The sequence below is a fragment of the Acipenser ruthenus genome, chromosome 13, assembly GCF_902713425.1.
Source record: "Acipenser ruthenus chromosome 13, fAciRut3.2 maternal haplotype, whole genome shotgun sequence".
Taxonomy (NCBI): Eukaryota; Metazoa; Chordata; class Actinopteri; order Acipenseriformes; family Acipenseridae; genus Acipenser; species Acipenser ruthenus.
The window spans coordinates 19954760-19967016 of NC_081201.1; the positions used below are offsets into that span (position 1 = coordinate 19954760).

The window sequence follows — 12257 nt, forward strand, 5'->3', positions numbered from 1 at the left end:
CTTATCCAACCAAGCTATTCGAGTTTTTAATTTTAATTAATTTTCTGCAAATTTCTAGAATAGTTTTTTCACTTGGAAGTTGTGGGGTAGGATGTATAGATAAATGAAAAAAAACTATTTTAATGCATTTTAATTCCAGGCTGGCTATAAGGCAACAAAAGGTGAACATTTTGAAAGGGGATGTAGACTTTCTATAGGCACTATATATACTGATGCACAAAAGAAATGCAACACTCAGGTCTAATGGATTTAATCAAAAATACAGAGCAAAGAATCATGATAAGCACCAGCAACCAAGCAAATAGGCACAACTGTCAAAGCGGTGGGGGTCAAGGTTGCCCCAATTGTTTCTACTAACTTGGCTTGTGTTTTTCAGGCATTTGATCCACGTTTATTGTGCCTGAAAAACACAAGCCAAGTTAGTAGAAACAATTGGGGCAACCTTGACCCCCACCGCTTTGACAGTTGTGCCTATTTGCTTGGTGCTGACCAAGGTTGCCCCAATTGTTTCTTGTAACTTAGCTTGTCTTTTTGTACTTTATAACACACACATTACGGGAATAGCAAAATTGTTCAACCTATTTTCAGGCAATGTATTGCTGTTTGGATAAGGTAAACCAAGGAGAAACCAGAAAACCAGCTCTGTGAGTGACAAGCCACGTCCTGGTAGGCAAAGGGTCACCACACCGGCCCAAGGCCATTATGCTGAATGTTGCATTGTTCAAGCCAACCGGTGGGGCAAACGCGACCAGCCAACCTTTGCCAGCCGGCTGCAGCTGCACAGGAAGAGCAGCAGAACATCCCACAGCAGTCATTCCAGAGGCTGATCAGGTCTATGCGCCAACGCTGCCAGGATTGTGTTAATGCTCAGGGAGGTCATACCCGATACTAACTTTGTAATGTATTCATTTTGACAGTGTGTCATGTTTTATACTGAAAACCTATCATGATTCTTTGATCTGTATTTCTGATTAAATCCATTAGACCTGAGTGTTGCGTTTCTTTTGTGCATCAGTATATATACTGATATATATATATATATACACACACACACACACAGTATATATAGTAGAAAATATAGATGTTAAATAAAAGTCTACATCCCAAATGTGTGTCAATTATTCATACTTTATTCATTAAAACAAGGTAAAAACAGGTACGCTGATGTGTTTTGACATGTTGTCTTCATCAGAGCGTATTGAAAGCAGGACTCATCAGATCTATTAAATGGGCTCTCTCAGGGGCTCTGGCAGCGCGGGGCTCTCTCTCTGGGGCTCTGGCGGCACGAGGTACTCTCTCTCTGGTAGTGCAGGACAGACTCTTCTGGGCAGCGGGAGGTACTCTTTCGCTGGTGTTGCTGTGCAGTCTCTCACTGGCAGTGTAGGGCACTTTCTCTTGGGCGTCGCGGGACACAGCCGGCAGTTGTGGAGCGGAGCTCTCTGGTGGCAGCTGCGGCACGGGTTTCTTTCTCAGGCGGTAGCGCTGGGCACTCTGGTGATGCTGGGCTCTCTCTCTGGGGCTCTGGCACTGGCAGCATAGGACACTCCCTCCTTGGCGGCATGGGGTACTCTCCCTCCGGCAGCGCCAGACTCTCTGGCAGTGGCTACGTTCTCTCCAGCAGCGACTTGACGACCACCTGGATGACCTCATCCCACTCCCTCTCTGAGCGGCCCACCCCCAGCTGTGATCTCTCCCACTCATCCGGTGCGGGGTTCTCGGATTCAGCAGGTGGTAGAAAAACAAATAGGAAAGAGCCAACGAATTTAAAGGCCTATCTCCCTGCCTGCGCCTTTGGTCTCCATTTTGTCATGTATGTGTTTTTGAACTAGGTTTTAGAGGAGTGCTGGAGATGGGCTGTATTGGTTTTATTGCAATTTTTTTTTTTTTTGTGAGCTACGTCTCCCTGCAGATATTGAGCCACACTGCTCTTTAGTTTTAAATTATAATTCTGTGTTTAGTCGCTCGCCGTGACTGTGTATTCTAGATCTGCTCTGTTTGTTAGGTGATCTGCCCCTGTTTAATAAAATGATGTTCATTGCCCGACATAGTAGTGTGGTCTAGTTTATATTTTCCTTCTGGTATTCTGCCTGGCTGATCCCACCCTGATCAGAAAGAATGAGTGCCCCTCCCGGGTGCTACATACTGTATGTTCAGCAGCAATCTGACACATAAATTAGAGTGAATTTCTTTAAAATAAATATAATAATTGATTCAGCATAATGGAATTGACACATCCAAATTCAATCATGATTTCATATTATTTCATCAACAGTATACAATAGAAACCATCAACAATATATATATGCATGTTAAAGATATGTGTGCAAAAGTATGTATGTTCAATGAAAGTGTCATTCATATCACCTACATTTTTTTCACATTAAAAATGTGTTTGTTACACATAAATAAAATCCATTTAATAAAATATATGCAATATAAACCCTGTGTGGGAATCGAACTCAAGACATGCTTCTAACGCAGGTTGCAGTGCAGGGACGGTAGCTTTCACGCCACGAAGCAGTACGCAAGTTTGCAAGTAGTATAGCAGTAAAGTTACAGGTTTTATAACAAGTAACGAGATGAACAAGATTTTGCAAATAATTATAATGTATTATCCTGATTGTATTGAATATGTTCATCTAATTTTGTAAACTACCATAATAATCTTTAGTATATTGTAACGTGTTCATGTTTAGGAAGTAGTACTCAGGGTAGGGCTGCCATTTTTTCCACAGACCAAACCCGGACATATTTCTCAGTCAGCCTTGGTCTATCAAAACTGCAGTATACTGTAATACAGTTTAGGACAATTAATCAGGTTGGTGATTCCTAGTCCTTACATAAAATATGCCTTTACTGTTAACATAATGCATTATACTACATGTATTACTTTACTGAACTAATATGAAATCACTGAAACATCATCATTTATAACATATTTAAAAGTACAATAATTGCAAACAGCATCCATCTACCTGTAATTTTAGTCAACTTGAAAACTGCTTATCTTAACCGTTTAGCTGGCACTTGCTGAAGCTGATTTTACAGGAAATATACAGACTCTTACTGACGCTTCGTAAAACAAAAGTTTATTTTATTATTTTTTTTTTATCCCCGTACAAAGTTATGATACTCTTATACCAAATATGTCATATACAGTACATTGTTTTAATAGTAAGTCTATTTAATGAAAGATGGTACACGTTTATAAACGAACATAGAAATACCGTATATAATTCATATTAGTACTGTATCTTGTAAGAAACTATTGAAAATGTATTTTTTCTTAATAACATGTACCGGTAAGTAGGTTTTCTTAAAAGGAAAAAATAATCTTGGTCAAATCACGTCAAAGTGTGCTTGCTCATCGGTGGTGCACAGTAGGGGTCACAAATTCCAAGTATCTGGCATATCATAAATTATATCTTTCTAACAGAAAGATATAAGAAAAATACTGAGTTATGTAGCCTGCTGGGGTCACGTGACTGCAACTTGGATTGTTTACATCACGTGGTTATGTTCGTTGTCTTCAGCATTATTCAAATGCTGGGGACAAAGTAGAATGTACAGATCAGTACTAAACAGTACATTTTTCTAAATAAGATATTGGAAATCGTTTAAGCAACTAATGTATGTCAAAGAATAGGAGACGGAGTTGAATTATCAAATGCTCTGCAACCCCCCTAAACAACACACACATTCTCCCCAATCACTAACGGCGTGACCCGTCCCGTTCCCCTTACAATACATGTAACATAGACAGACGAGACAAACTGAACAGACAAGAAGTCCTGCAACAAAACAATTGTAAGGGTCGTTACAATATATTTTTCAATTTGAAAGTAAAAATATTTTCACTAACAGTTATTGTTCAATTGTATCATTTTCGTTTCATACAGTAGTAAATGTCATTGTTTATGATAGTGAAAAATAAATAAATAAATATCAAGATAAATAAATAAATACATAAATGCCTGTATTAAGTTATGTATTCATTTATTCCAATATTTATATTAATGTATTATTTATTTGTGTGTTACGTTTACCAAATATATAGGCTCTCCTTCAGCATAGCTAATTCTCAGAAATTATGTTCTTTTTTTTGTCCACCGGGGACCACAAATAGCGTTACTCTCACCGACCTGTATATAGAGAGGAAACTGTACTTGCTTGTGCCAATAGGGACTACAATGGAAACCAAATATTTTCAGAACTCAAGCTCAGAATTTCAGAATGAGGATGAAGATGATGAATGATGGTTCAAAAACTCTCAATGTCTGGAGAATTCTCAACTGGCTGACTTCATCTTTCAAAACACTACTTGTCTCAACTAATTGTGTAGCACTGCCAGATAACACAACATGCTTGCGTGTAGGTTCAAATCCCATGTATACTAGACCTTTATTTTTATTTATATTAAGAAAGATTTTTGCAGGCAAATGCTCAATCTTTAAACAGAAATAAATCATATATATATATTCAGGACCTTAAATATATGCCATTTGAAATCACTACACAGCTTCTGCTACCTATGCTCTCTGCTTTGTGACAGCATTCAGTCGGCAGAATTTTTTGGTCATTTTTGCCTGCGCAAAATCCTTGTCAGACCTTCGTGAATAGCTCATGAATGTATGGCAGCTCATTATCTGTGTTTAACATGCTGCTTTGCACACGTTAACATCCTTAATTCAATGCAAATGAGGCGGCAGTGCTATTTTTGCATCTGCTAAATCCTTGCTTTCCGCATGGAAATGGGAATAGTAAATAGGACGAGGACAGAACTGCACCCTGTAATCATGTTATGCGTACGGTAAATGCTTCGTCCTTAATGTGCACATTTTTTTGCATGCTATAACCCTAATCCTAACCCTAACCCTAACTCTAAACCTAACCCTAACCCTACTTGCATATATGGTGCAAAACTATGCATAATAACATTGTAATTATGTGTAAAAGCACATGTATTTACTATGTAAATGCACAGTAATTAAACCCACAATGTAAAGTGTTACTTATTTGTCTAATTGTATTACTATTTCATTATTTAATTTTAGTACCACTGGATATTGAAACTTGTCTGAATAATTTGCTGTGCCAGTGTAAAGGTCTCCACACACCAGACACGATTCGATTCTTTAATTGGCGACGAGACAGTTTCGCAGCGACATGACCACACACACCAGAAGCGACACAGAGGTGATGTTTGAAAGCTGACAGATCTATACAACTGTTCAGAATTGCAATTAACAAAACTATGATCAAGACTGGTACATATTCGTCAACATGATGTGAAAATTATGAGTGTCTTCTCTGACGGTATTTCAACATATATGGCAATAAATCTTACACACCAGACTTATCCAGTTCCTTCGAAATAGACTCCTATATATTATCGTTCAAATCTGTATCTTTATAATTGTGATGCCCTTTGTCATAAGCTCTGGGTATTTTTTCAACGACAAGTATAATTGTTTTCTCTGTCATTTTGGATACTGCTTCACCCTGCTGGACCACGTGCATTGAAGCTGTTCTCTGATTGCTCAATGCCCTAGTTCACGCGCGTCAAAGCAGTGCCGCTCCTGTGTCATCTGTGGTGTGAAAGATACTTATCAAAAGTATAGTTCTATTAATTGCTGCACAGTTCAGCTTGCCGGTGGGTAGCAGCGTTTAGTCTTGTTGAGGTCTGTTTGAGAAGCAAGATGAGGAAAGCCCTTCCCTCGGGTACTGAAAAGGTTAATGGATACATGCAGGAAAATGATTCTCCTCAATAGATGACTTTTACAGACGCAGTCAAAACAACTTGTAAGCGGTTGTTAGGTTGTTAAGTATTCATAGTTTATTTCATGATGGATCTCTGCAATTAAATTACTGATTAACTGTGCCTCCATTCTTTTGACAGATTAGAGAAGGCCTGGGAACCAGCTCTTGGCCTCTGGTTCGTTAAGATATTTTAAGGACGTTTTGAATAATCAATGGAGAACTCAAATGGCTTACCTTCCCACTATTAATTTAATGGTGTTCGTAAAGACTCCATTCAGACCAAGAGCCAAGGAAACAGCTGTAAAATAAAAAGAAATCAGACAGGATTTACACAGAGAGCACAGGAGAGGGAGTCACCAATCCAATTACACTTGTAGATACCTCATCCCATTCTTCATGCTAGATTAAAACACAGGATCATCACTGCACTGGATGGATAGTACCAGTGCCAAAAGGTTATTCGAACTCTAATTGAATTGCATCAGGAAAATGGGCTTAGTCTGCAGAAGAGTGTTCAGTGGAATCTGTAATAGAGGCTCTAGCGTACAACCCAACCTACCTGACTGAAAGAGCCACACAGAAGAAACATTTCCAGCTGTAACTGTAAATAGGTTCCGTTTAAAAAGTTGACTAATAAGTAGCAAGAAAAGTGGGTCTATTTTGTTTATCTAAAACATGGCGGATATTAGTTCAATGTCTGAAAGAGGAACAGATCTGATGTCTGCACACAGAGATTCCTTTCACCTATTGTAGAACCAGATGGAATGTGTTAAATTAAGTAATATAAAAACTGCACATTTAAGACCTGTGTAGCTAATGGATGTGAATGGCAGATAGTTTATGGAACTATTTTGTTAGCTACAATCACTATAAGTAGAGATGTTTTTTTTTCACGGTAAACAGGTATTTCAAGATATTTCACGATTAAACATAATATTTATTAAAGCAGAAAAAAACGGCGTTGTCACAGTCAAAACTGATCATTTCTCTAGAGTTATTATACAACAAATGTTCCAAAATATGTAAATGCTCAATTGTAGAATATTTCGTTTTTTATGTCTGCCTTTTAAAGACATAAAAAATAAGCGTGAAAAAAATACAGCCTTAACTATAAGGTTTGAAAAAAAGCTGGGGAAGATAGGAGAAGTGAGCCCCTATCATCCATCCTCCAAATCTCAGCCAAGGCTTACCAACCTGCCATTTTTACTTACTTTAAAAGACAAAAAATACACTGAAGACTCACGCAAATGGCTGGAGATTTTTTAACTACAATAGCATTTAATCTGCCACCAATTGGATTAATCAAATAGACCTCAAGGTTATCCTAGATTAAACTAAGGCACATTTCCGTATTTTGTTTCACATATTAGTCTTGTTACATTTCAGAGGTTCCTTCAACCTAAGGTGACCAGTTTTTTAAGTCCTTAAACTGGGACAGTATGGAAATATTGTGAATAACTTCCAATGTCCAAGCTACGGGGAAGATCTCAGGTTTTTATTTTTGCTTTGGCAATGTTTGATCTCATATTATATTGAAAGTGAATGCAGAGACTGGTGATATTAAGAGTGGAATATTTTACTTTTTTTATGAATAAATGATCTTATTGTCTTTGTAATATCATTTCTATATAACAAGTATAGTTATTACATTACACAGTAACAATTCAATAATATCAAATTTCCAAGATTCTACTTTATTGAGGATCACTGCTGCAAATCTAGTCCCTTTTCTGCCTAAGAAACTGCATCTGATCTCTTTGATTTCCACTTTCCATCTCGCTCTCTCTCTATGCTATCCTCCAGTTTTCATTCTGCAAATCAGGCCCTTCCTGGATGAAAACATTACATATGTCAATATTTCTATTTATTAAATGGCTACTTCATAGAATCTAATCAGCTTTTCATCAGAGTTTTGTTTAGAAGCTGCCCTGATTGCAGAAACAGGAATTTCCTTCTGAAGTAGTTATTAAGTCTGGTAAATAGTAATCCATGTAGGTAAACCCTTTTTCTCTGAATAGTTGAAATTTCCAAATTCCCCCTTTAACATGCTGTAAGGCGATGGGCATCACTTAAAACAGAAAGGAATCTGTTAAAAATTTGTTAATTGCATGATAACATTTCCTGCATATTCTATTTTTTGGTACCAGTCAATGATCATGAGAAAGCGTCTTCTGACAATCTAAATTAGATACATTTTCCAAAGGCTAATTTCTTTGCTGGAGTTTTTTTTTTTTTTTTTTTGAGTCAACAGTACAAGCTGAGACATGGATCAATGTGTAATAATATAAAATCATATTCCTGTTCTGATCAAATGAAATGTTGTCACTTCTTTACTACGAAAGGAATACTATTTAATCTTCCTTAATATAAGCATAAGCATTAGCCTATTTAAAATGCGAAGTTTTCAGATTGTAAGGAGATGCTTTTTCATTATCATTGATAGGTACTGAAGAACTGCAGAAATGTCATCATACAATTAACATATTTTTAACAGGTTCCTTTCTGTTTTAAGTGATATCTGTCTGCTTAAAACATGTTAAAAAGGAAATCTGGAAATAAAACTATTTGGAGAAATTTAAAGGATCCCCAGTAATTCAAGCCCTGACATTTGCCTCTTTTGCTATTTCATTATTGCTAAAAACAACATCAAATGTCTACTTAAAGAAATAAAAAATGTTCTGAAACTTGTAAAATATTTTTACAATATGAATTTCACAAATGTGAAAATAACTAGTTTATAAATTATTCACGAACATACGTTTTTCAGAGGGTACCTGTGGTGAACTGAAAGTGAATATAGACTTATTTCAATAGAAAATATGTTTCCATGCTTCCGAGTGGCGCATGTTTAAAAATGCTTTTGTCATGTTTTACAGCCCCATCCTATTGTTGTGATGGGCTATTTTAATGCACAAAGTGTTCAAACTATGACAAGCTTCAGTGCACTGCATTGTAAAGATGGCACAGTGATGTGACATGACAGCGTTGATTTCCGCAATTGATAGCCTATCGCTACAAAGTAATTTGCATGCAGATATACAGATATCATGGATGAAAAGAATAATTCCAACACAATACAAATGGTACCTGTATGAGCCATTATTTTTAGACTACAGTAGTCTAACCTCTTCACACTGCGAGAGTGATGAGTAGTCAGTGGATAAACCCGCCTGCAATTCTCTGATTGGTTGCAAATATGAACGTTGACTATTCAGTAAGTCTCCACATTTACACGGCGCTGTACAGACGCTTTTTAATGCTGCTCATTCAACCTTCTTTAGTCACTGTGCCAGTGGGCAACTAAAGGGTTAACCCCTCTGGATAGTGATGGAGGCATGACCCGGTGGGAGTGCTTCCAGGATGAAGAAGGGGGGCTTATTAATAAAAGATACGCATAAAACAAAGCATGGGGTCCGGTGTGTTCTCTACACTTCTAACAAACAACACAACATGGTGTCAGAAGTGAAGAACTCCATAAGTCAAAAGTAAAGCTTAGTGCTGAATAATGTAGCAGTATTTTTAAAAAAAAAGAAAAAGAAAAGAAGACAGCGGAGTAAAGATAAAAGACGCCAACTTACTGCAAAAAAAGGGGGAGTGCGTCTGAAAGCAAATAAGCAAATAATCGGAAGAAAACAATGGATCAAATATTTTCAATCACACCGCCAGGCAGTTTTAACTTTTCTGATCTGAGCTTGTGGCCTAAGTGGATTCACTGTGTTGAAAGATTTAGAATAGCTTCAGGCCTGGTGGAATACCAAATAAGCTTGCTTGTGGAAAACACAATGTTATATATGAACATGCAAAATTGAACAAACACCACCAGGAGTCGGGGGAGACCACAGAGTGCTTTATAACAGATGTTCACAGGCTAGCGGAGCATTGTAAATTTGGCCCGCTGCTGGAAGAAAAGATCAGAGATAGGATCGTCGTAGGAATAAGGGACTCCCGTTTATCTGAAAAGCTGCGACTGGATTCAGAATTAACACCAGCTAAAGCAATTGCTCAAGTTAGACAGCATGAAGAAATTTAAAAACAACAACCACTACTTCGCCAGAAAGAGAAAATAGAAGATAATAACGCGAATGTAGATGCACTAACATTCAACAGGAAATTCAAAAAAGGAATTCAGTGTGGCAGGCCTGAGAAACACACATTTAAAACACACAAAGAAAAAAAATAGAGAATATAAAAACAGCTGTGGGAGATGTGGAAAAAACCCTCAACACCAATGGAATGTGTGTCCTGCCAGAGATGTTGAATGTAGAAAATGCCACAAAAAGGGACATTTTGCAGCTGTATGCAGGACAGTAAAAAGACTGGAAACAATACTGGATGATGGAGAAACAGAACAAATAGCATTTCTGGGAGCTTGTGACAGAGTGGCCGTGTGGTGACGTCAGGCCAGATGCAGGAACAATAACAAAGGCAGTACTGCAGGTGTGAAGGCACTGCGGCACCATTTATTTAAACAAAAATAAAATAAAAGGTTTAACAAAAACACACTTGCTCACAGAGCAAAACAAAACAGGAAAACAAAACAAATCCTGAACACAAAACAAATACAGGTCAGGCTGGGCAAACGCTGTCACTGATCCTGTATGATTTTAAATTTCCTTTCTCCTCTCGCTCTCCCGTACTCTCCTCTGTACCCCCCTCCCCCCTCGAACTGAGAGCGCTGCAGGTTTATATACCGTGGCCGAGGGGTTTAACTAGCTAGTAATTATTCTATTACCCCTCGGCCACAATCTGCACAAGTTTATTAATTACGTGTGTCTACCGGCTAGTTTAACAACGCACTAGCCGACAGCCACACATTACCACAAGGTTTTAGATATACACTGGCAGAGGACAAGCTGCCTAATCTTGCCTCTGCCAGAAATAAAACAATAACAAAACACATGGCTTTCGCCGTCATTATATATACATACATATACATAAATCATACCATAAAATAATACAAATAATAAGCTACACAGGGGACCCCGTTCTAAAATAATCGAATACATTTTAATTCACCAGGGCTTTGCTCTCACCCCTTTTCATGTGCAGGACTTTCTACGACCCTGCTACAGAGCTATACACACTCAAGAAGAAAAAGAGCTGTGGAAACAATGGCTGATACAGATACAGGAGCTGCTGTAACAGCCATCCCAGAGAACCTATACTCCAGACAGCACGACGGAGATTTAAAGAGACCAAAGAAAGCTCTTAGTGGCCCAAATAAAAGGGCAGTTCATAGCTATTCTGGAAAAAGGAGCGAAGAAGGTTAATCAAGAAGTTTTTGTGGTGCCTGGGCTAGTAACATCATTACTAGGATTACCAGCAATACAAAGTTTACACCTTTTGAAGCATTCAGCTCATCCGAGATGCAGAAACACAGTTCAAAGAATGCTACCCTCAAGTATTTACTGGATTGGGAAAGCTGCAGGGGGAATATAAAATCAAATTGAAAGAGTCAGCAACCCCATAGCCCCATTCTGCACCAAGAAGAGTTCCTTTGCCCTTACTGGGAAAAGTAAAAGAAGAACTGGGAAGGATGGAACAAATGGGAGTTATTACAAGAATTGAAGAGCCAACAGAGTGGTGTGCAGGTATGGTGGTAGTTCCGAAACCAAATGGGAACATACAAATTTGTGTAGACCTAACCAGACTAAATGAAAATGTATGCAGAGAAAGACATATACTACCAGCAGACTTTAGCACAGTTAGCAGGAGCAACAGTCTTCATGAAGCTCGATGCCACAGCGAGATTCTGGCAAGTACCGCTCTACAAAGACTCAGCACCACTAACCACATTTATAACACCATTTGGAAGATATTGCTTTCATAGGCTACCATTTGGAATTTCATCAGCGCCCGAGCACTTCCAAAAGAGAATATCATAATTGATAGCTGGAATAGAAGGAACAGTTTGTCATGCTGATGACATACTAGTCTATGGAAAAGATAGAGAAGAGCATGACAGAAGATTACACAAAGTGCTGCAGATGCCTCTACGGGCTGGGTGGAGTTTTGACAGCCAGACGGGGAATGGAGACCAGTTGTCTTCATTTCCAGAAGTCTAACTGACACAGAAACCAGATATGCACAGATAGAAAAGGAAGCCTTAGCAGCGACCTGGGCGTGTGAACGTCTGAGTGCATACTTGCTCAGATTGGACTTCACAATCAGGACTGATCATAAACCGTTGATCTCGTTGCTAGGATCAAGAGCCTTGGGTGACCTACCACCAAGAATTCTGAGATTTAGATTGAGACTACTCAGATTCAGATACAACATAGTGCAAGTGCCAGGAAAAAATCTAATAACAGCAGATACATTGTCAAGAGCACCACTGCAAACAAAGCTGACAACAGAAGAGAAACTGATAGAAACTGAGTACCAAGTGTACGTAGACCAAATCATGCAGCATGTACCAGCAATTAAAACAAAAATAGAACAAATAAGAGAAGCTCAAAACAGTGATAGTACATGCAAACAGTTGGGAAGATACACAG

The 12257-nt window shown here is 38.3% G+C and overlaps 1 protein-coding gene across 1 annotated transcript in view; it reads right to left on the minus strand.

Moving 5' to 3' along the window:
- plpp4 (phospholipid phosphatase 4) overlaps positions 1 to 12257 on the minus strand; it is a 109374-nt gene that overhangs the window by 37691 nt on the left and 59426 nt on the right. The window contains exon 4 of the mRNA XM_034030735.3: positions 5995 to 6058. Coding sequence (XP_033886626.1) covers positions 5995 to 6058 — 64 coding nt within the window. The remainder of the gene's footprint in view (positions 1 to 5994; positions 6059 to 12257) is intronic.